Source organism: Capra hircus, chromosome 10, assembly GCF_001704415.2.
Source record: "Capra hircus breed San Clemente chromosome 10, ASM170441v1, whole genome shotgun sequence".
Lineage (NCBI taxonomy): Eukaryota > Metazoa > Chordata > Mammalia > Artiodactyla > Bovidae > Capra > Capra hircus.
Window position 1 is genome coordinate 67036777 of NC_030817.1, and position 24700 is coordinate 67061476.

General features: G+C 46.9%; 1 protein-coding gene across 2 annotated transcripts; it reads right to left on the bottom strand.

Annotated features, from left to right (window-relative positions):
- IVD (isovaleryl-CoA dehydrogenase) lies at positions 433–12521 on the bottom strand. 2 transcript variants are annotated; one of them, XM_018054449.1, is made up of 12 exons: positions 12210–12521; positions 10614–10703; positions 10323–10374; positions 8824–8993; positions 8154–8247; positions 6840–6976; positions 5470–5566; positions 4375–4468; positions 3827–3908; positions 3139–3243; positions 2962–3034; positions 433–2319 (listed from the first exon to the last, which is right to left on the bottom strand). In XM_018054449.1, exons 1-12 carry the CDS (start codon positions 12486–12488, stop codon positions 2186–2188), a joined length of 1407 nt encoding a protein of 468 aa, XP_017909938.1. In that variant the 5' UTR covers positions 12489–12521; the 3' UTR covers positions 433–2185. The 2 variants fall into 2 exon arrangements, with proteins under 2 accessions (XP_017909938.1, XP_017909937.1); XM_018054448.1 differs by having other exon boundaries at positions 2962–3049.

Below are 24700 nucleotides of genomic sequence, written 5' to 3' on the forward strand. Positions count from 1 at the left end.
ACAACTCTTAGTGACCCCATGGACTGCAGCCTACCAGGCTCCTCCGTCCATGGGATTTTCCAGGCAAGAGTACTGGAGTGGGGTGCCATTGCCTTCTCTGCTGGGGCCCATTTAGGAATCCGTTTTTGTTTTTTTTTTTTTTTTAACAGGTTGCCAAGTTTTGATAAAGGGTGTGTGCCCAGATCACACTTGGAAAACCATTCCCTTAGCTTCTGTTGCCATCAGGACGGACAGGCAAGTAGGAAAATGAAGAACGGGATGGTCGTCAGCACGGGAACTGGGCTGATAGTGACCTACCTAAAACTGGAGTGGAAGGAGGCAGCCCCAGGAAGTAGTGCTGGCAGCTAGTGCTGCAGAGTTGCACAATGCATGTAATCAACCCCACACTCCGCGTGGCCCCTGCTTTCCCATTGTTCACGACTCAGACTTCACTTTTTTGGCTTTACTTTAAAATGTTTTTATTTCACATACAGCATCTAGAAAATCATTGTTCTCCCCACGCTGGAGGCAGAGCTACATTATCCTCACTGACTGGCTGAAATACCCCATTCTGATGTTTTTGGGCTTCCAGCCACACTTTATTATTTTGAAAAATTTATTATTATTTATTTTCTGTCTGCACCATGCGGCATGTGGGATCTTAATTCTCCAACCAGGGATCAAAATTGCACCCACTGCATTGCAAGCACAGAGTCTTAACCATTGGATTGCCAGGGAAGTCCCCAGTTACATTTTAAGCCCAGCAAGACCACCATTTTAGCCACATTCATCTCCAGCACAGTAGGGAGCAGGGTGGCAAACTAAAGGGACAGGGCCACAAGCCTCTCAGCATAGGACTGGGTGGGGGTTGGCAAGGAACCGATAGCACCTGTCACAAGCATCAGGCTGGGAACAGCTCCTGGCTACAGGCCAGGACCAAAAGTCAGAACAGGCGCCGCTGGGCTGCGGACCAAGAAAACCAGGTCTTTTAGGGAACTCAGATGGGGTGGAACAACCCAAAACTTTCACACCGTGACTGTGCTCCATCCAAGCCCCAAGTGGGGCTTCATGCTGGCATTCTCAGAACCCCTATTTCTGCTGATCTGGATTCTAACTCCAGTTCTGATTTGGGGAAAACCAAATTGTCTTGGTCTTTTAAAAAAAACATGGGGATGGTTTCTGGCAATTTATAAGTTTCCTTCTGGCTCCAAGACTTTTTCCACTCTGGGATCCCTCCTTTCTTTACAAATCACTGCAAGATCTGGAAAAGGGGGACTGAGTACTCCTCTCTCTTGTGGGTTGATTCCACCCCTGTGTCTCCCATCACCAGTGAGCAGACCGGAAGCAGGGCATGGATCAGCTGTGCTCCAAGGACACAGGGCTGGAGCCAGACAGAAGGCAGGGACAAGTAGACTGCTTCTCTCCCAAAACACCAGTTTAGAAGCAGATGGGTTTGCTTCATGATATGTTTAATACAAAGTGGCAACAGCCACTGTGGAGTGGTAACAAATAGCCACAGGGTGTCCAGAGACATGTGTGCAGGCAGCCTTGGCTGGAGTCGGGCCAGCCAACCCAGGCCTGCTGCCCAGTCAGCTGGGGGTTGTCACATGGCCAGGAATGGACAGTGGCACTGGCAGGGTGGTGCTGGAGGCATCAAGCCCAGCCTTCACGAGCATGCAGACCTCTGCCCACTGTGGATTCTGGGTGGCACAGGTGTTCTGAAATGCCTGTTCCTAGAGCTCTGCCCCAGAGTGATGGAATTCCAGCTCTAACAAATGAGGGACGGAGGAGGCTGCAGTGGGAGTTCCCACTCACACACTGATGAAAGTTAATGCCTCATAGAAACTGGTAGAAACAAAGGCTGGGTTTTGTGGGTATTCTTCCCCAGAAAGAAAAGAGACTACCAAGTTCAAATTAATGAACTTGGTAATACTTCTGGTGTACTTGAGCAGAGGGTTCCCTGACACAGGCTCATCCAAGGAAAAGGCGCCCCTCCTGGGAGGGGGAGCACCAGGCTTGGAAGTTAGAGAGCAAGGGCACAGTCACCAAAGCCCCAGAGAAGCCAGCCTATTTCCTGAGGACTCCTTGTTAAGTCACTGCACACTTCTGAGCCAGTGGGTGGGGCCTGCTGGGAGGAGACCTGCGGCAGCTGTCCTTCCAGAGAAAGGCCTCAAGGTGCTGGGAAGCAGGGTGAAGGGTCTAGGGGTTAGCGGAAGTCTGCATTGAAAGCTCTGCCAATGACGAGCCGCCTCACTTCACTGGTCCCAGCCCCGATCTCATATAGCTTGGCATCTCTCAGAAAGCGGCCCATGGGAAAGTCATTGATGTAGCCATTGCCACCTGCAGCCATGGATGGGGCAGAGAAAAAGACAATGGGAAAAGTGATAGGCAGTGGGCAAAGCAAGGGAAGCAAACAAGATCAAGCATCTAGAAATGGGCCAGGAGGAGAGACTGATTGAAGAGAAGCAGCAAAAGGTGGTGAGAGGGAGGGTGGATGGGGATGGGGGGTGGCCGGAAGGCCACTCAAGAGTGCTGAGGACGCCAGGCAGAGGCAGGGGAACCACTGGAGGACATGGAGAAGGCAGGGGGAAGAAACTACTGCATAGTGCTTATTGGGTGCCAGGCCCAGAGAGGGGAAGTAATCTGCACCAGCCACAAAGCCAGTCAGTGGTGGAGCCAGGATTTGAACCCAGCCATCTGGCCCAAGCCTGCGCTCTTAACCACTGTGCAGCAGTGAACTGAGGCTGTTCCACCTCTGAAGTGTCTCCTTTCCCCCATTTCCCGGTGACAGGACCAGGCTGGGGAGATGAGAGGACAGTAGCAATCTGCGGCCTCTGGTGGTTTCCCATTTGCTTTTCCATGTCCTCCCGGTAACTGTACTAAAAGTACAGTTCAGCTACAGCACAGAATGAGGAGTGGAGAGGAGCCTCTTCCTGGAGGCAGCCACAGGCTCTGGGAGTAGGGAGCGGGAGGGGCACTCACCCAAACACTGGATGCCGTCCAGGGCTACCTGTGTGGCACACTCGGCCGAGTAAAGAATCACCCCTGCACAGTCCTGCGGGCGGAGGCTCTGGGTCAGCAGGGTCAGCCAGGACTGCGCGGAGGGGGCCCACCCCGCCCCTTCCCTGGTGTGTGCCATCCCCTGGGGCCGGCCCTCACCTTGGCAGTGCAGTGGCCCTCATCACAGGCCTTGGCAACATTGTAGACGTACTGACGGCAGGCCATGAGACGGGTGTACATATCTGCCATCTTCCCCTGCATCAGCTGTGCCCAAAAGTAGGCCACAGGTCAGTATGCTGGAGACAAGCTCCTCTTAGAATCGCTCCTTTGTCCGCAGTAGCAACCTGACAGCCAGGACTGGGGGCTGTCAGGCACAGAGAGGCGAGGGGACTTGCCTAGGAGGGCGACATGGCAGCGGGCCTGGAGCTCAGGCCAGAGAGCCACCGCTGAATCGCAGACCTGGTCGTCCACTCACAGACCAGAAAGCGTGCCTTGGAATTACTCCCTCCCCATGACCAACTGGGCTTCACCCTCCAACCCTTCTGGGTTATTCACCTCAAACAAGCAGGGAGGCGACAGGAGACGGACTGCCTGACAGCTTCCAAAGCCGGGTAGCAGGCTGAGGAAACCAGGGCCCCAAGTATTCAAATTCATTTTTGTTCGTTGTTTTTTTTTTTTGGCCACACCTCAAGGCTTGCCGGATCTTGCCGAGGCTTGCTCAGGGAACTCCTTCAAGCTCATTTTTGGACAAAGAAGAGTAAATGCCCACAGCACATGCCCCATTTGCTCATTTGTTAAAACTTGAAACCAGAGAATGAGTACATCCTCACAAAACCATCCCACTCACCTGGAAGTGGCCTATCTTCTGGCCAAAGGCCTCCCTCATGTGCAGGTAGGGAATAGTGTGGTCGAGGACGGCCTGCATGATCCTGCGAGGAGAGAAACACTGAGGAGGGGCTTCGCTCTCATCCCACAGCCGGCTGTGTGTGTGTGGCGGGGGATGCTAGTGTGGAAACACCTGAGGCGGGGGCAGCCAGGGGAGACAAGGAGCTGGCGTCCGAGGCAGGAGTAAGGAGCCTGAGGACGCTCGTCGCCCCTGCTCAGTTACCGCACTGACGCCCCAGCACCCGTGTCCCTTCCCCTGAGACCAGGTGGAGTGGTGGGACCCTGCAGAGATCTAACCCAGGCATCCTGCTGCTTCAAGTTCTGAGTAACTAGTCAGGATGGCTCCTCAGGTTTTTTGTCTGTCACCTAATGATATTTGCCTTCAGTGTGAAGACAGCAAATTATGACAGGAAAGGTAAATTTTTGTCTCCGGGAGAGGATGTGCAGCAGCTGGGAGGTGGCCTGCCAAGGAGCTGTGAGAGCCCCCCCACCCCCAAGCCTTGCACTCACCCAAGGGGCCCACCGGCCAGCACCAGCCGCTCCAGGTCCAGCCCACTCATCAGCACATAGACGCCCTTACCTAGGTGGCCCAGGATGTTGGCAGCTATGGGGAAAAGTGCCGGTCAGAGGGGAGCGGGCAGTCCACAGCCTCTTCATTTTTAGAAAAGCTGCTAGGTTTAGTAACAGGGCTCTCTCACAAGCCAGGTTATGTTGAGATGGCTCAGGTCAATACAACCTTCCTCCCTCCCCAGCGAGGTCCATGGACGAAGCTGTCCAGGAGATGGGCCGTTTGGAGCTGGTGACGGAAACTGCTGAGCACATCCCCACCCTGGAAGTGAGGACACTGGGTGGCCTGGGGGGGCTGTGGGCGAGAAGCTGAGTGCAAAGGGTTGACACCCCTTACCCGTCTTTAACACCAGTGGAGTTTTTTCTTGCCGACAGAGGAGCATCTGCACCGATCGCCCCTCCCTAGATGCACCTTATAACCAAAGTGCCTTCTCTCAGATGGTGGACTGCAGCAGGGAAGGGGTGGCTTCTGGCTAAGGTACAGAGCCAGCCTAACCGATCAAGTCTGTGCCCTCCGTCTCCTCAGTGCATCACGGCCTGCTGGCTCTCCCACAGCATGGCACATTTTCACTTCAGGGCAGAAACACTCATAGACTGAACTGCCTTTCCTTCACTGAGTCCAGTTCCACCCATTTATTCAGACAGCTTTTCAGCATCATTAATGATTACCTCACACTGGCTCCACCGGCAACTGTACGTATGAGGCGGTCCAAAGGATGCGAGTAGGGGAGGGCAGAGCTTACCTTTCGACCCGAGACTGCAATGCCAGCCCTAGGCAGTGTGTGTCCACACAGGGAGCATCACCCACCCGTGCAGCCACAGTCGGACATGCAGCTGCAGGGGCTCTGGCCGGGAAGGACAGCTGTCCAGCCTGAGACCCACACCTCTGGGCTAGCGGGCCAGGGCACAGTGGCAGGCCTACTGACTGGCTACGTGAGGTTGGTGAGCTAACACTGGTGAGGCTCTCTGACCAAGAGTCAGGCTTTCTCAGCATGTGATGGGGTCAGGACAGGGCCTCCCACATTTTCAGAGACTCACCAGGAACCTCGCAGTCTTCGAAGACCAGCTCACAGGTGTTGGAGCCCCTCATCCCTAGCTTGTCCAGCTTCTTGGAGGTGCTGAAGCCCGGCATCCCCTTTATGGGAATAAAAGGAGCTCCTAATTACAGAGCACCACCCAGGGGCCAAGGAAAGGGAAGACCCCTGGGAAGCATCCATCTTCCCATCCAGTCCCCATCCTTGCCTGATACACCAGCGTTCTACTCACCAGGCCCCTACTCTGTATGTGACTGCCCCATTCCTGGAGAAGCCAGCCCTAACACCTTACCCCAGCCTCCCTGCCATTAGCTGCATTTCCCCCAGTTCTCACAGGAGCAGTTTTTTTCCCAGTTAAATACCTGATCCCCAGGGGCCTCCTGACTCTTCCTGGCTGTGGTTCCTTTCCTCTGGGGAAGTCACTTCTAAGACACTGCCCCGGCCCACTCAGTTCCTTTGCCCTCCTTGTCCCTCTGCTACCTGCACCTCATAGAGCCCCACCTGGGGTCAACTCAACCACCTGTGTGCTTTGCACGCATCAGATGCAGAACGGTCAGGCAGGTGCCCAGTGGAGCAATGCCCTCCAGGAGGGCACTTCCCTCTCCTCCAGGAGACACATACACCTCGGCTCAGCCAGGAGAGTTCTTGTCTCGGCCACATCCATGTTCTCCAGTCCCTGTTGGACAATCTCCACCCTCTCTCCACGCAGGGTACTAGAAACCTTTACAACACTCATTCTTGGAACTGTCCACTCCCCTGTCCACCCTCCCTGGGGCCCTGGCCTCCTCCTTAGGAACCATTGGGCAGCTGGTTCCTCCACTAACACTGGCCCCCCTACCCCGCCTTGCTTCTTCTCCCTCAGTTCACCATTGTGCTTTGCTTACTCGCTCTCACATATCTCACTTTCTCTCTCTCCTATTTTGTTTTTCTCTTTACCAAAAAAAAAATGGTTCAGTTTTCTCCCATTCCTAAAAGCCAACTGAAACTGCCAACTTTTCACTCTAACTCCTGCTGTCTCCCCTGTGCCTCTACTGACAATTCTTGGAACGTGCACTCTCTGGTCCCCACCAGCATCCTCCCGCTCTCATCCTGCGGGCAGCTCGCTCCAGGTCCACCCGATACCCCGATGGCCCTCATCTTTCAGGACATCCAGACAACCTGGCTCTGTGGACGGTTCCACTGTCCTCAGATTTGACCCCTCCTCCCCAGACTCCACTTTTTGGCTACCCTTCCTTCAGTCTCCTCTCTTGCCCCATCCCTGTCCCAGGAGGGAGCCTTGGCAGAGCGCACCACACTGATGGTGTGTACAATCACTTGAAGGAGGTCATCTCTGGTGCCATTCTCAGCCTCTCACCATAACTCCTCCACATTCACCTTCTCCACAATGAAGGCTGTGATGCCCCGAGAAGCTGGCACAACAGTCACATCAGTCTTGGCATAGACAACTAGGACATCTGCATCAGGACCGTTGGTGATCCAGAACTTGTTGCCATTCAGGACATAGTGATCTCCTAAGGAGATTGCCGGAAGAAATATCAATAACCTCAGATATGCAGATGACACCATCCTTATGGCAGAAAGCAGAGAACTAAAGAGCCTCTTGGTGAAAGTGAAAGAAGAGAGTGAAAAAGTTGGCTTAAAACTCAACATTCAAAAAACTAAGATCAGCCAATCTATGTCTGACGCAGGATACAGCATGCTTGGGGCTGGTGCATGGGGATGACCCAGAGAGATGTTATGGGGAGGGAGGTGGGAGGGGGGTTCATGTTTGGGAATGCATGTAAGAATTAAAGATTTTAAAATTAAAAAAAAAAGAAAAGAAAAAAACAAACAAACAAACTAACTAAGATCAAGACATCGGGTCCCATCACTTCATGGCAAATAGATGGGGAAACAAACGGAAACAGTGAGAGACTTTATTTGGGGGGGGGCGCTCCAAAATCACTGCAGATGGTGACTGCATCCATGAAATTAAAGGAAGAAAAGCTATGACCAACTTAGCATATTAAAAAGCAGAGACATTACTTTGCCAACAAATGTCCGTCTAGTCAAAGCTATGGTTTTTCCAGCAGTCGTGTATGGACGTGAGAGTTGGACTATAAAGAAAGCTGAGTACCAAAGAATTGATGCTTTTGAACTGTGGTGTTGGAGAAGACTCTTGAGAGTCCCTTGGACTGCAAGGAGAGCCAACCAGTCCATCCTAAAGGAGATCAGTCCTGGGTGTTCATTGGAGGGACTGATGCTGAAGATGAAACTCTAATACTCTGGCCACCTGATGTGAAGAGTTGACTCATTGGGAAAGACCCTAATGCTGGGAAAGATTGAAGGCGGGAAGAGAAGGGGACGACAGAGGATGAGATGGTTGGATGGCATCACCGACTTGATGGACATGAATTTAAGCAAGCTCCAGGAGTTGGTGATGAACAGGGAACCATGGCATGCTGCAGACCACAGGGTTGCAAAGTCAGACATAACTCAGCAACTTAACTGAACTGAACTGAAGGAGAGGAAGTTGGCTACTTATACAAGTGGTGTGGGCCTGTCTTTGCCAGTCAGTCCACCACCACTTGTTGAGAAAAAAACTGTCCAGCTGGCAAATGCTTCTGGAAACCCAGCAGAGGCACCTCCAATCAACCCATAGGTCTGTCCCTCTGCCCATTTCAGCTCCCAAATCAAGAGCAGCCTCACCTTTCTTTTCTGCTTTCAGCTTCATGGAGACAACATCAGAGCCAGCATTGGGCTCACTCATGGCCAGGGCTCCAATGTATTCACCACTTATCAGCTGCAAGAAAAACCCCAAAGGGCCTCATTATGACCTGAAGTACCCAGTAGGGGCTCATTGGGACCACTTCTGGCCTGGTCATGTGACACCCCTACAAGTCCTCTCAGATCCGGGTACAGGAAAAGTCCTAGAAGAGAAGCTCTGTATCCACAAGGCTGAAGCTCTCTCTCCTTTTCCCATCATTCCCCTTGCAAGGGAGGCTAGTTTGAGGCTTCTGTTTCTTAAAATGCTCAAGTAAACGTTGTTCAGTGATGACTTGGGTGTTCTGGTCCTGTTTATTTTTTTGACTGAAGCATTTTATTTTTTTAAAAGTTTTATTTATTTATTTTTTGGCCATACCACGGGGCATATGGGATCTTCGTTCCCCCACCAGGGATTGAACCTGCGCCCCCTACAGTAGGAGCACAGAGTTTTAACTGCTGGACCACCAGGGAAAGCCCTGACTGAAGCATTTTAAAGCAAATCTCTGAGCCCTTCCTAGCCCTAGCAGATTCAGGGCAACCCACTACAGAAAGCAAGTCTGACCAGCCCTCCCCAGTGGGAGAGGAGTGTGTTCCTCCAGCCCCATTTCCTCACCTTGGGGAGGTACTTCTCCTTCTGGGTCTCGTTTCCATTCCGCACAATTTGGTTGATACAGAGGTTGGAGTGGGCTCCATAACTGAGCCCCACTGCTCCAGACACTCGGGATATCTCCTCCATCACCAGCACGTGTTCCAGGAAGCCCAGGCCAGAACCACCATACTGAACTGGGGGCGGGGGGCAGGGGGTGGGGGGTGCAGGGGAGTGGAAAAGGCAGACCAGGTTAAATGCAGATACTGTCTTACATGCTGTAGAGGAATACTGTGACAGCACCTATTCCAAGTTCCCTCTAGCAAAGTCAATAGGCTGATGGCTGTGGGCCCTGCTTGCAAGCTCACAGGATTCGTTTTAGTTTTTTCTGCCGCCTCTGGTCAACTAAGGTGTGGTTCAGAAAACAGTCACTGCAACTCCTGCTTTATCTCAAACAGAGCTCTTTTTAAAAATGATTTTTTTTATTTATTTGGCCACACCATGCAGTTTTTGGGATCTTGATTCCCCAACCAGGGATTGAACCCAGGCCCTTGGCAGTAAAAGCGCGGAGTCCTAACCAGTGGATCACTGGGGAATTCCGTATTTCAGACAGATCTCTTAACGAAGACAAGAAGACCTGAGCATCCACTACTCAGAGAGCTTAAGAAGTGCATAAGTCTAAATTAATTTTTAAGTGATTACATCATTACTCACGATGTAAAATTTCTACAATCAGCTTAAAATCCCAAAAATTGTCTCCAAGTGGTGAGGGGGCGGTGTAAGGAGAATATTGTGGTCCACCGTTACTCTAATGCCCAGTGAACGCAGGCCAGAGCAGGGTGGGCCATCCAGGTTTTGGCTGGTGAAGCTGCAGGCTTATCTCTTTACTGGGCACTGTAAGCCAGGCTGGCCTTTGCATCAGAGGCTAACATCTGAAACAAAGCCCACCAGTTCCTTGCCCTCATCTCCTGGAAACAAGTAGGCCTAAAGGAGACTTTGGACGGGCCGAGGGATAGTCTATTAAATATACCATCTGGCCACCTCACATGGAGGCTCAGATGGGTGTCCCTCTCCCAAACACCTCCCAATCTGCTTCCAAATAAGCTCTTGGGCCAAGCTGTGGGCAGAGGACACACAGGCATCCCCTACAGGGACACACTGCCCTGAGCGGCTCTGCCTTCACACTACCGGTAGGGCAGAACTTAGGGACTAGGGGAGGCCGAAGCCTGGGGTATTAAGATCACTGCTCAATCTGGGTTTTTCTAAACTCCCCAGATCATTTGGGGGAACTTCTTAAGTGTGCAGAGTTCAAGAGTCTGGGTGACCCAAGTGAACCACACTGACCTAAATCCTTTCTCTTCTTAATATCATTGCCTAAAGAAACAGACTAGCTCATTCTTGTCTGGGTGAGACTCTGGGTTACTCTGAGTAAGATCTTTCCTCTCCTTTCCTTCTTCTTTGGGGAATGTGTTAAAGGGCATGCAAAAAAAAAAAAAGCTCTCTATTCGGAAAGAAACCACACTCACCAGGAGCTGTGATGCCCAAGACTCCCAGGTTCCCCAGCTGCTTCCAAAACTCCTGCCAACAGAACAGAGACGCACAGTGGGTTGTGAGACGGCAGCCAGTCACAGGTGCCAGGCACCTCTGGAACAATGAGATGCAAGGGCTTCCCCAAAAGGGGCTGCATTCTTAGGGCCTTTTATTCACCAGAAGACTGTGTGAGTCTTGCCAGGCAACAGTACAATTCCCAGTCCAGCCCAGCCCAGCTCCCAGACTGCCCCACCCCCGTCCCTCTCAGTCTAGGCCTCACGACTTACTCGCAGGTTCTTGAACTCATTACTTTGGTCGATCTCCTGGGCCTGGGGGGCTAGATGCTCCTGAAGGAACTTAGCCACGGTCTGACGAAGCTAGAGGGAGAGAGGTGGATGGATGTTGCTGAAACAGTACATAATTGCCGCTGAGGACAGTGTCTCCACTACTGAGGACACCTTCAGGGAAACAGGACACAAATAGTCTCACCAAACAGCATCCAACTGAGAGGCCCCACTAGTTTATGCTTCCTTAGAGGTGATCCTCACCTCTCTTTTTAAAGACTATTTTTTAAATGTCACTCCCCTATGTATATCATTCCATGGGCTTCCATTGTCTTTAAAAGACAAACTCCTTATACATGTATAATGGAATCACTTTGCCATACACCTGAAACTAACACAACGTTGTAAATTAACTATACTTCAATTTTTAATTGTAAAAAAAAAAAAAGACAAACTCCTTATCCAGGACCAGAAGGCCCTGTGAGGTAAGCCCTGCAGCTCTTCTAGCCTTCCCCAGTACCCTTCTCATCTCCCATTCACTGTGCTCCAGACATACTCCCTTCAGTTCATGGCACGTGTCAGGCTTTTTTTTTGCTCATTAACTTTTGACTAAAAGGGATAATTCAAAAAGAGAGTAGAGCTTGTTCCTTTGAAGGAAAGCTATGACGAACCTAGATAGCATATGTTTGTTGGAAGGACTGATGCTGAAGCTGAAGCTCCAATACTCTGGCCACCTGATGCAAGGAACTGACTCATTGGAAAAGACTCTGATACTGGGAAAGACTGAAGGCGGGAGAAGGGGACGACAGAGGATGAGACGGTTGGATGGCATCACCGACTCAATGGACACAAGTTTGAGCAAGCTCCAGGAAATACTGAAGGACAGGGATAAAAACAACAAAAGAGATTAGAAACTCCTTCTGGCAGGAAATCTTGAGAGCTGGGATTGAGCACTTCCTGCCTGAGATGATTCAAAGCTGGGTCTGCTGCCTAATGCAACTGGATTTTTGGAGTTTTCAGCAAGCTTAGGCACTTGCTGAGGACCACAGGAGAATCACATTTCTTGGAAATTCAAGCCAGTGTCCAAGTGAACAGTCTCCTTCCACCAGGAATAACTGGTTCCGCTTCATTTGTAACAACCTCTTTCAAGTTTTTTTCAGCTTTGTACTTTGACCCCATAGGTCGAAAAAATAGCCAAACTCCCTTGTTCATTTCAACTCCACCCTCAACCCCAAGGTGTGTATTTGAAAACGATTTAATGGTGATGACTAACCAGGTTTGAGAACCACAGCCTTAGACAGTGGTGAGGTGTAAGAGGACTTCAGAGAGACTGAGGGTCCTATTGGCAAACGAGGGTAATCCTCTGCTGATTCACCAAAACATCCCCTCATGCTCCCCCCACTCCTGTCTCCTCACCTAACTTCCGTAACCAGGCCTTGATACCTCCACAAACGGGAGGCTCGGGCCCGCGGCCGCCCCCCGCGCTGGCGCGCTTAGAGTCGCCAGATCATTCATTGCTACTGGGTGAGCGCCAGGCAGAAAAGCGCCCGGGTGACCACCGACCACGGTAAGGGGCAGAAGGAGGGTGAACCTCCCTACCTGCTTCTGCTCCTCGTTCAGCCCATTGATTGCATCGTCTACGGGCAACAGCGAATTGGTCCGCTGGGTAATCAGTCCAGCAAGCGACTGTAGCGGCGGTCGTATCCTCCAGCTCGCCACACGCCGACCCAGTAACCAAGCTGCAGTCGCCATTTCTACCTTGTCCCTGGAGCTGGAGCCCAGGCTGCTGAGACCCAGCTCTGCGAGCTCCACCAATCCCCGGCTTCGCTGCCGCCACCCAATCGGCGAGGGGGTGGGGGGTCTCCAGGAGCCAATCATCCTCAGCTGACTGCCAAAGCACAAGCTATCCAGGCACCAGCCAATCAGGCACAAACCCGGCGAGGTAGGTGTGCTCTGTGGGGAAGCTGGATTGCTTGCGACTTGTCCGGGTTGCTTTTTTTTTTTTTTTTTAAGTGGAAGAGCAGAAAGTCTTTTTGAGTAGAGGATGCAGTATCTCCGCGGCGTTAAAAATAGCAGTACCTAACTGCAGAGATCTGTGGGAAAACAACTGTTAAAACCATAATCAGGAAATTCGCTGAACGACCCTCAACGCTTCCACTCACCGAGGAAGGTTCGATTCCTGGTGGGAGAAATAGGATCTCGCCCGCCAGAGACCCAGGTTTGATCCCTGGGTGGGGAAGGTCCCCTGGAGAAGAGAATGGTAACCGTCTCCAGTATTCTTGCCTGGAGAATTCCACGGACAGCGGAGCCTGGAGGGCTAGAGTTCACAGGATCGCAAAGAGTCGGAGAAGACAGCGGCTAACAACTCACTTTTTCACTTTTGACGCTGGCGGGGCCAAAACAGTTAACAACCACAGTTCAGTTCAGTTCAGTCTCTCAGTCGTGTCCGACTCTTTGCGACCCTATGAATTGCAGCGCCAGGCCTCGCTGTCCATCACCAACTCCCGAAGTCCACTCAAACCCATGTCCATTGAGTTGGTGATTCCATCCAACCATCTCATCCTCTGTCGTCCCCTTCTGCCCTCAATCTTTCCCAGCATCAGGGTCTTTTCAAATGAGTCACCTCTTCACATGAGGTGGCCAAAGTATTGGAGTTTCAGCTTTAACATCAGTCCTACCAATGACTGATCTACTTTAGGATGGACTGGTTGGATCTCCTTGCAGTCCAAGGGACTCTCAAGAGTCTTCTCCAACACCACAGTTCAAAAGCATCAATTCTTCAGCGCTCAGCTTTCTTTATAGTCCAACTCTCACATCCATACATGACCACTGGAAAAACCATAGCCTTGACTAAACAGACCTTTGTTGACAAAGTAATATCTCTGCTTTTTAATATGCTGTCTAGCTTGGTCATAACTTTCCTTCCAAGGAGTAAGTGTCTTTTAATTTCATGGCTGCAATCACCATCTACAGTGATTTTGGAGCCCAGAAAAATTAAGTCAGCCACTGTTTCCCTATCTGTTTGCCATCAAGTGATGGGACCAGATGCCATGATCTTAGTTTTCTGAATGTTGAGCTTTAAACCAACTTTTTCACTCTCCTCTTTCACTTTCATCAAGAGGCTCTTTAGTTCTTCACTTTCTGCCCTAACAACCACAACAAAACTGCAAATGGAAAAACACAGAATGCCCCGTCCTTGGCAATACATTGTCAGAGTAAATCTAGGAGAAGAACCCTTGCCCGAGGGTGCATGCTGGTTATAACTCAGGAAAATTTGCTTCATTATGTAGCAGAGGTTGACTTTGATATAATTTTATGGGAAAGGGGTTGTTAAGGAGTTGCTTCCAAATTAATGTACCTAAGAACAGAAGTCAGGGCTTATTTTTAACAGGGGTGAGGTAGGGGTGGACCCAACTCAGGTTGGGCTGCTCCTCACTGGAAAGACTTGTATTGGTTGGATAGAAAGGATTGGTTTATTCAGAGGGTAACCTGGGTTGAAGGCAGATTCTTGTCCAAGAACCAACTCTGTGAAGATTCTGCACTAACTGAATGTTTTTAAAGGGAAAGAGCGGGGAAGCTAACTGCAGTTAACCATTTGGGGCTGTGGGTCAGGGGATGGGGATCAGAGTCTTCCTGATCTTCCGCTATGTGCAGACTTTCTTCTCAACGGTTGGTGGTGAGGTAACAGGGTTATTCCAGAAATCTGGTGCTCAGCCTAAAGTTACTGTTCTCCACAAGGGTGGCCTTAGTTCCAGCAGAAGAGCTCAAAGATATTGTTAGGTATATTCCTTGAGGAGGAACCAGTCCCCTGCTTTGTTATTGTACTATAATTTCTTGACTGCTCCTTTGTTTCTGCCGTCCCTCATTTTTCTGTTTCAGTTCAGTTCAGTCACTCAATCGTGTCCGACTCCTTGCAACCCCATGAACTGCAGCACGCCAGGCCTCCCTGTCCATCACCATCTCCTGGAGTTCACTTAAACTCACTTCCATCGAGTCAGTGATGCCATCCAGCCATCTCATCCTCTGTTGTCCCCTTCTCCTCCTGCCCCCAATCCCTCCCAGCATCAGAGTCTTTTCCAATGAATCAACTTTTCCCATCAGGTGGCCAAAGTATTGGAGTTTCAGCTTTAACATCATTCCTTCCAAAGAACACCCAGGACTGATCTCCTTTAGGATGGATTGGTTGGATCTCCTTGCAGTCCAAGGGACTCTCAAGAGTCTTCTCCAACACCACGGTTCAAAAGCATCAATTCTTCGGCGTTCAGCTTTCTTCACAGTCCAACTCTCACATCCAAACATGACTACTGGAAAAACCATAGCCTTGACTAAATGGACCTTAGTTGGGAAAGTAATGTCTCTGCTTTTGAATATGCTCTCTATGTTGGTCATAACTTTTCTTCCAAGGAGTAAGCGTCTTTTAATTTCATGGCTGCAATCACCATCTGCAGTGATTTTGGAGCCCCCAAAAATAAAGTCTGACACTGTTTTCACTGTTTCCCCATCTATTTCCCATGAAGTGATGGGACCAGATGCCATGATCTTAGTTCTCTGAATATTGAGCTTTAAGCCAACTTTTTCATTCTCCTCTTTCACTTTCATCAAGAGGCTTTTTAATTCCTCTTCACTTTCTGCCATAAGGGTGGTGTCATCTGCACATCTGAGGTTACTGATATTTCTCCTGGCAATCTTAATTCCAGCTTGGGCGTCTTCCAGCCCAGAGTTTCTCATGATGTACTCTGTATAGAATTTAAATAAGCAGGATGACACGTACTCCTTTTCCTATTTGGAACCAGTCTGTTGTTCCATGTCCAGTTCTAACTGTTGCTTCCTGACCTGCATATAGGTTTCTCAAGAGGCAGCTCAGGTGATCTGGTATTCCCAATCTCTTTCAGAATTTTCCACAGTTTATTGTGATTTTTCTGTTTAGCAACTGTTTAAACCTGCCCTTTGGCACTCAGGGAAGGTCTAGGAGGCTGAAGCCTCTTTACTACAAATAAGAAACAGGGACATAGAAAGGATTTGTACCCATCACAGGGTCCTAATCTTGGCTCCCTGTCCACCAATGCCAAATAGATATATGGAGACAGGGTTTGGAGGAAACAGAAAAGAGTGGCTTTATTATTTTTGCCAGGCAAAAGGGAAACACAGCAGACTACTGCCTCAAGAACTATGCTCCCCTTTTTGGGAATAGGGAGAGGTTTTATATCCTCTTGGAGGTCTTGTTTTATTTTTTTTCTCTTGCAGAGTTTCTGATGGCCACAGCTTGCATCAGACAACTTAGCAACTGATCTTGTGTCCCTGAGGTTATCAGCCCATGACCTTCTTTCTGAAATGCAGAATGCTACAAGAGAGTGTAGGGGGAAAGAATGCCAAGTCCAGAGGGCAATCTATACAGAGTCAGAGATTCATTAGCTTTGTGCAGTACAAGTCCAGCTACAAGTGTTTGCTAGTTGTAACAGATAAAGAATAATGGAGATTTTTTAAGTCTTGTAGGCCTGTTTGGCTGTTATATGCCAAAGGCTGTTCACTCACCTGTTTTTGCTGCAACAACACTCCATTTCAGGGAGGCAGAAAGGAAGGTTCGTGTATGAGGGGAAAGAGGAGAGCTGATAGAATTCAGCTTCTGTCCCTTTCCCTGCTTTGCAGTTCCACTTCTGTTGTGTGTGTGTGTGTGTGTGCGTGTGTGTGCATGTGTGTGTTTAGGGGTGGGGGATGGTGTCAATGGTCTTGAACAATTCATCTCAGATAGTTTAGTGCCCTGAGTCCAGGAACAGTGTTGCAATCCTGCTACCTAGATATGGAATTTAGACAAGTTTCTTGGATCTTTTCAGACTTTACTTCATTATATATATATTGGCTGTGCCACACAGCTTGTGGAATCTTAGTTCACAGTTTAGGGGTTCAACCTGTGCCCTTGGCAGTGGGAGTGCAGAATCCTAACCACTGGACTGCCAGGGAATTCCCTTTCATTGTCTTTATTTTTTAAATTTTTTTATTTTCTATTTTTCCCCTATTTTTTGGCTGCAGTGCAGCATGCAACTTTTAGTTCCCCATCCAGGGAAGGAACCTGTGCCCCCTGCAGTGAAAGCCCAATATGTTAACCGCTGGACTGCCAGGCAAGTCTCTCCTTTTATCATTTTTAAATGAAAATAAGACCACCTATTGCAAAGAGGAATAAAGGAAATTATGTATTTAATAGCAATGCTTTTTGATCCTTCTTACAGTGGAAGAGCAGAGAGATCAGGATAGGGATGCTCAGAAAAAAAGAGGATACAAAACAGCCAAAGAAGGAGAAGAGAAAGGAGGAGAAGCAGTGATGACTTATGAGGTCTTTTCTAATCTAGTCACTGTTTCTGATAATTTCTGATTTGTCTCTTGCAGTGAAGCCATTTTATCTTTCCCTTACTTTGAGGCTGCCAGGTGCCGATTAAAATGTCTCCATTCTAGCTGTTTGATTGTAAGCCTGCTTTTTCTAATTTAGTGTGCAAATAAACCAACTTAGGTAAATCAAAAGTGCCCCATTTTAGCCATCTCAGGAACAAATGATTTTTGGTCAGACATTGCCACTAAGTTACATACTTGCAAGTGTCAGTTTCTTAGGTGTTATACATAAACCCAGCTGAAGTTCCTATAGGTGGCTGATCATCCAAGAGCTGCTGGGCCCTTGAGGCACAAATTCCCATTATTGATTTGGTAGTCTGGTTCAGGTGTGAGATACCATCTGAACAATTTTCTGAGGACAGTGTGATGGACTGGATGTGCACTAGTTTCCCCAGGAGTTACGCTTGGGTCAGTGAGTCTCTGTCGCGTCTCAGTTTCCCCTGGTGACAGTCTTGAGACTGTCATGCGTGCTTGGAGCACTAAGTTATCAGCCTCTGTGGTGCCCCCCAGAGGAGCAGTATTTACTTCATGGTCATAGCGGGTTCCTAGCAGGTTCCCTTGTAGGACCACTGCACGTGGTGAGGATTGACACATCTGAGGGTAGCCTGTGGCCGATAGGAGCAAAATGTCCCTTTATTCTTCAGAGCTGAAGAACTCTCTGTCATTTCACTAACGAAAAACTTTGTTCAGACCATGTATCAATTTACCCTTTTTCTTTAGTTTAAGTTGAACTTAACACAAATCAGCCACCTATGTTTTCCCTGGACTTCCTCTGCAGATCCCCCTGGGACTCTGCCTAGGACGTGCATGGGTGCCCCTTAAGATGAATAAAAACTAGTCCAAATCAAACTTTCAGGATCATCACAATGCATACCTGAGCTCTGGATGTATGAGGAGAACTCACCAGAACACCTGGTGAGAGATGCTGAGAAGCTAGTGAGGCTCAAAATACCCATGCTGGTACTGAGTGCCAATTTGAGGTGTCTTCCAGGTATCTTCTGGTGGGTGTCTCTGGTATCCTGCCCACTACACCAAGTGTATATCAATGAAAAATTAATCAAGAGTCAATCTATGAAAGAAATTTGAGCCAAATTTGAGGACTGTAACCCTCAAATTTGGGTTCTGAGAACTGTTCTGCCTGTGAGAAGTCAGTTACATAAACTTTTTGAGACAGAGGGCCATACATTAGATCTGGGGTCCCCAACCTCCAGTATCTAATGCCTGATGATCTGAGGTGGAGTTGATGTAATTACAATAGAAATAAAGTACATGATAAATGTAATGCACTTGAATCATCCAAAAAACACACCCCCCCTCCTACTCTTGTGAAAAAGTGTCTTACACAAAACTGGACCCTGGTGCCAAAACTTTGGAGATCATTATCATTAGATGATGTGTTTACACAATCCAGTTTATGCAGTTTACATAATCCAGATCAGTCCACTGTCATAGGAATTTTATTTTAAGGAGTTGTCTTGATGCTGGAACATTGCTGTTTGTGGTTGAGCAGGAATTACTCTTGGGTCAGTGTGTCTCTGTTGTGTGTCTCAGTTTCTCCCGGGGACGTTCTTTAGACTGTCTTGCGTGCTTGGAGTGCTAAGTTATCAGCCTCTGTGGTGTCCCATTCCTGCCAATGGGGAAGGTTTTGCTGATGCAAAATGCAGATACACAATGCACAATAGAGCAGAGAGAGGAAGCTAAAGGGCAGAGAACATTTTTTTTTATATTGTTTATTCTTATCTTGGGACTTCTCTGGCAGTCCAGTGGTTGACTCTTGAGCTTCCAATGCCAGGTTGCCCTAGCCCCGGGGAACTAAGTTCCCACATGCTATGTGATTCAGCCAAATATACAATTTTTCTTGTCTTGCCATAAAATTTTCTTTCATACAACCTTATCAAAAACTGCTTTTGTAGAGTAATGAGACATGAAGCCAGATTACCCATAGAAGAAAGATGAAATCACAATGGAAATTAGAATACGCTTTTAAAGGAAAGACAAATAATGAAAATAGGACTTAGCAAAACTTTCGAGATTCAACTACCCGGCCCTTAGAGGGAAGTTTATAGTTGGCAATGCATATACTGTAAAAGGTAAAAATTGACATGGATTTATCTATCCTTCTATTTTAAGAACCTAGAAAAAGAAAAAGAACAGTAAATTATAACCCCAAATATAGATGGAAATGAATAATAAACAATAGAAATTGTGAAATAAATAACCAAGAAAATCAACCTAAAAATTATAAGCCCTAATAATACTGATCAAGAAAAAAGATAAATTGCAATTTACATTTGTTCTGTTCTATTTACCAGTGATGAAATGGACACATCAATTTATGTGAAGTTCGAGAAGAGACAGTACTCATAGAGGGTGATTTCCTGTCAGACTGGTGCTCATCTCTGGAGGGGGCAGTAATTTGTCAACCTGTATGCTTAAAGTTGGTACACTTTGTTGAGCCTCATCGCATTTTATTTTAAAATTCTAGTGGTGGTGGTGCTTAGTCACTCAGTCACATCTGACTCTTTGATCTATAGCCGATGGGATTCTCCAGGGAAGAATACTGCAGTGGGTAGCCATTCCTTTCTCCTGAGGATCTTTTTGATCCAGGGATCAAACCTGGGTCATCTGCACTGCAGGCAGATTCTTTACCATCTGAGCCAGGGTAAAATATACATAAAATTTGCCGTATTTAAGTGTACGGTTCAGTGACATTAAGTACATTCACAATATAGTGCAGTCATCACTACTATCCATTTCCAGAACTTTTTTATCATGCCAAAAAAAACCCGTATATGTTAAAAATAACTCCTCCTTCACTTTTCCTCTCTGTCCCTGGTAACCTATAACATGTATACTTTCTGTCCCTCTGAACTTGCCAACTCTAGGTACCTTATAAAATGGTTTTTGCCTTTAAGCCAAATTGGAAGGGAAGAGAACAGTGAGTTCTTGAGATTGTTTGCTTGTTTGTTTGGCTGCGTGGCACAGCTTGTGGGATCCTAGTTTCCTAATCAGGAATGGAACCTGGGCCTCCTGCAGTGGAAGAGCAGAGTCTTAAACACTGGACTGCCAGGGAATTCCCTTTATTTTTAATGTGGAATATTTTTTTAAGTCTTTATTGAAATTGTTATAATACTGTTTCTATTTTGTGTTTAGGTTTTTTTGGCCTCGAAACATGTGGGATGGAACCTAAATCCACTGCATCGGAAGGCGAAGTCTTGCACTGGACTGCCAAGAAAGTCCTGGAATGATAAAACAATTTATTTAATTTAAAAATATTCATTTATTTATTTTGAGACTTTTGACTGTTAATCGAGGGTAGGTAGCAACTTGGAGGGAATGGAAGTGGGTGCTTTGTTTTTTAAGGTGGTTGTAATTTGAGCCGCAGTTAAAGTTGAGAGTTCCCAGTTGAGAGGGAAATTGAGTATTGGAGGCTTGCCAATACAAGGTAAAATCAGGTAACTAAGGAGAAAGAGCCAGAGACAGAGAAGAGAGAAGAGAGAGTAAGAAGGACATAGTGTACGGTAGTGAAAGTTAAATGGCAAGATTAAGGAGATTATCATTTGCCAAGATACATTTTGAGCTTTATCAATAATCATCAGGATTTGAGTACCTCTACCAGACTTTGGTGCTGGCCATAGTTCACTTTTACAGCAATCCATTCAGACAGACATTATCTCTACTTAACAGGTAGGAAATTAGACTGAGAGAATTTGCAAAAGACCAGTTTTTAGTGAGTAGGCTGGGATTCCAACCCAGATCTACCTGGCTGGGAATGGGCTGCAAGCTGGTTTTTACATCCTAATTTTATAACCAATTCTTATTCTGTCACCCTAGCTCAAAACCTTTATGTATGTAGATTCTTTTCCCCCCACACCCATATGCCATCAACTAATGCCTGTAGTTTTCTTGTGTTTCAAATTTTTTAAATTAATTTTTATTGGAGTATAATTGATATACAATGTTGTTAGTTTCTGCTATAAGAAAAGTACATCAGTTATATATGTATATACATATATTCACTCTTCTATTCCCATGTAGGTCATTACAGAGTACTGAGCAGAGTTCTCTGTGCTAAACAGTAGGTTATTAGTTATTTATTTTATATATAGCAGTGTGTATATATCCATCCCAATCCCCCAATCTGCCTCTCTCCCCACCCTTTCTCCCCCTTGGTAACCATCATTTTGTTTTCTACATCTGTGACTCTATTTCTGTTTTGTAAATAGATCCATTCATACCTTTTTTTAAAGATTCCACATATAGGCAATATATTTGTCTTTCTCTGGTTTAGTTCACTCTGTATAACAATGTTTAGGTCTGTCCACGTCACTGTAAATAGCATTATTTCATTCTTTTTTATGGCTGAGTAATATTCTATTGTAGATATGTATCAATGATGGACACTTAGGTAGCGTCCACATCCTGGTTATTGTAAATAGTGCTGCAATGAACATTTGGGTTCATATATCTTTTTTTTTTTTTAATTTTAAAATCTTTAATTCTTACATGCGTTCCCAAACATGAACCCCCCTCCCACCTCCCTCCCCACATATATCTTTTTGAATTATGGTTTTCTCCAGATATAAGCCCAGGAGTGGGATTGCTAGATCATGTGGTAGCTCTATTTTTAGTTTTTTAAAGGAACCTCCATGCTGTTCTCCATAGTGGTCAAATCTTTCTTTATACCTTTGCTGTCATGGTCCTAATACATTTGATTCCTTCTTTCCTGATGTCTTTGACCCTATTCTCTTAATCCTGCCATCCATCTTTCATACAGTGCTAGATTAATTTTTCTAAACATTCTTTATGATGATTACCTGATCAAAATGTATTAGTGAGTCATTATTAACCTAGATTCATGGTTCCCAGACTGTGATCCATGACACTACTGGGCAGCAAGCTCCCTGGGATGCTACAGAATAAACTTTAGGGGAAATCATAGTAATACATATTAGACAACATGTGAACTACTAGCTTGAAGAAGGCCAATTTCAAGATTAGATCATGCAATATTCTTCTCAGTATCAAACAGGAAAGAAAGGTGGTGGTGTCCAGTTTGATTCCAAGGTCTGAGAAGCTAAGGTGCCCAACATCCTGTTAGTAATAACTGCAGTTATTTAAAAATAAAAATACCTTTAGATTTTTGTGTATTATTTTTCAAAGATCTATTAAGTTGTTAAGACATTAAGGGCTTATTGTTTGGATATTGAAAAAATAGAACTTTTACATGTTTATTTTGGCATGTCATAAAATATTGCTACTAGGAACACTGAACTGAGACAGTTTGGAAACCTCTGGCCTGAGTGGTAAAAATCTATACCTCCTGCTTTGGCATTTAAGGTTCTTCAAAACTTCTAGTAACACCATGTACCCATAAACATCACATATGGTATATTACAAGTGTTCTCTTAAGCATCAGAACTAATCTCTTAACTTCAACCCTCTGACCAAGCCCAATCAGTGTTCTACTCAGTTCTTCAAGACTTATCTGGATATTCCCTCAAGGTTTTTTTTTTTCTCCAATCTTTCATAGTTTTTTCTCCTTGGAAGTTCCAATTATCCCTTCCTTGGGTTTGACTCGCTAGAATGCTCACAGACTCAGATCTGGTTTATTACAAAAGGATATAACTCAGGAACAACCAGATGGGAGAGACACACGGGGCAAGGCAGGGGGGAAAGGCATGAAGCTTCAAGGTCCTGTGTGCACTCCTCTCCTCTAATCTCCACATATTCATCAACCTGGGAAGTTCTCAACCCTCTAGCTAGCCTCTCCAAGTATTACTTTTCCATCAACTCCCAGGCTACCTCCTCCATCAAGCCTTCCCCTACCAAACTAACTCAGTTAACTACTATAGCATATAACCATACCACAGGACCCACTGTGTAATAAATTATTGCTTTTGTTATTCACCTTTATGTCACCTGTGCAATGTTTCACTGCGTGTACTGCAAGCATCTTTGAGGTTCAGAATGTCACCTGACATTAAAGTTTCCTATAAGCAACTAGCAATGTGGAGGTTGCAAATCACACGGAGTTCAGGTAGTACATGAATTTATTCAGGCTCCAGACCAGAATAAGCACCCGCACACCTCCACATGTACAAAAGGGAGATGGAGCAGAGGTTAGAGGGCACAGGAGAAAAGGCAAAGTGCACAAATGCTGATTGGTGGTGCAAAGCAGAACTGTGGGGCAAAGGGCCCCTGTGAGGCCAGGCCTCCAACTAACAGGGTCTGTACATTGGGTAAAATGAGTCATGGAGGAGCTGAGATAGGTTCATTCTTAGGAGTTAACTAGGGAGGCAGGACAAGGAGGTGAGGATCTCACAGCTGAGTTTCCTACCCTTTCTCTCAAGAAGCAAGTAGAACTTTTAAGGGGACCAGAAATGCCAATTACAGATTCATTTGGGTAAATAACCTTTTGGGGCTTCCCTGATGGCTCAGATGGTAAAGCATCTACCTGCAACACAGGAGACCTGGGTTTGATTCCTGAGTAGGAAGGTCCCCTGGAGAAGGGAATGGCCACCTACTCTAGTACGCTGGACTGGAGAATTTCATGGACAGACGAAGCTGGTGGGCTACAGCCCATGGTGTCACAAAGAATTGGACACAACTGAACGACTAACACTTTCACTTTTTTTCTTTCAAATAATCTTTTAAACTATAAACATCCTGAAAATGGTTAGAATATCCAGCTCTTCTCACTGTGAATTATTTAACTGGGTTTCCCCCTCAAAATATTTGAGACATAATCAACTGTGTGAATGCATTATGGACATGAAGGCAAAGAATTTTAGCCCTATAAATTAGGGTGGGATGTTACTTGACTTGATTGGGTGCCTCTGGACAGTCCCAGTAATACTAAAGAGTAGGGGGAGTTGGTGAAGAAATTGGGAGGTCCAGGGAAAAATGGGAGATGGCTAAAGCCAAAGTCTGCCTAGTTTGACTAAGAAATGAAATATGGGGAATTCCTAAGAGGTCTAATGGTTAGGAGCTTCCTTGGTGGCTCAGACGTTAAGAACCTGTTTGCAATGTGGGAGATCTGTATTCAATCCCTGGGTTGGGAAGGTCCCCTGGAGAAGGGCATGGTAACCCACTCCGGCGTTCTTGCCTGGAGAATCCCATGGACAGAGGAGCTTGGCAGACTATAGTCCATGGGGTCATAAAGAGTTGAACATGACTGAATGACCAAGCACAGCAGTGGTCAGGGCTCCACACTTTCACTGCTGGGGGCCCGGATTCAATCCCTGGTTGGGGAATTGGGATCCAGTAAGAAAAAAAAAGGAATTATGGCTGTGCCCTTTGGTGAACCATGGGGGAAGGAGGGGGAGGGAAGGCCTGCTGTGGACTTCAGTTGACTAATGGTCCAGCAGGCCAGGTCCAGGATTGGCCACGCAAGGCAACAGCAGAGATTAAGCATATTTAGGAATACAGGCAGCTAGTGACACAAACCTGGTGGAAGGAATCTGGCACATACTGCTGCAAACAGGGAACACCCACAGAAGACTGACTAATGCTCACAGAAGAGGAGGTGGGGAGGGGGGCCAGTCATAGAGCATTTAAAATGAGTAAAAGAAAAATACTCTGGGTTAAACAGAAGAAAAACATTCTGGGTGAAATTGTAACCTTGAACTTGTTAACAGATTAGTTCAGTAGTATTCAGTGGCCATATTTAGATTAAAAAGCTATTTTCATTTGACAATGTTGCAGTC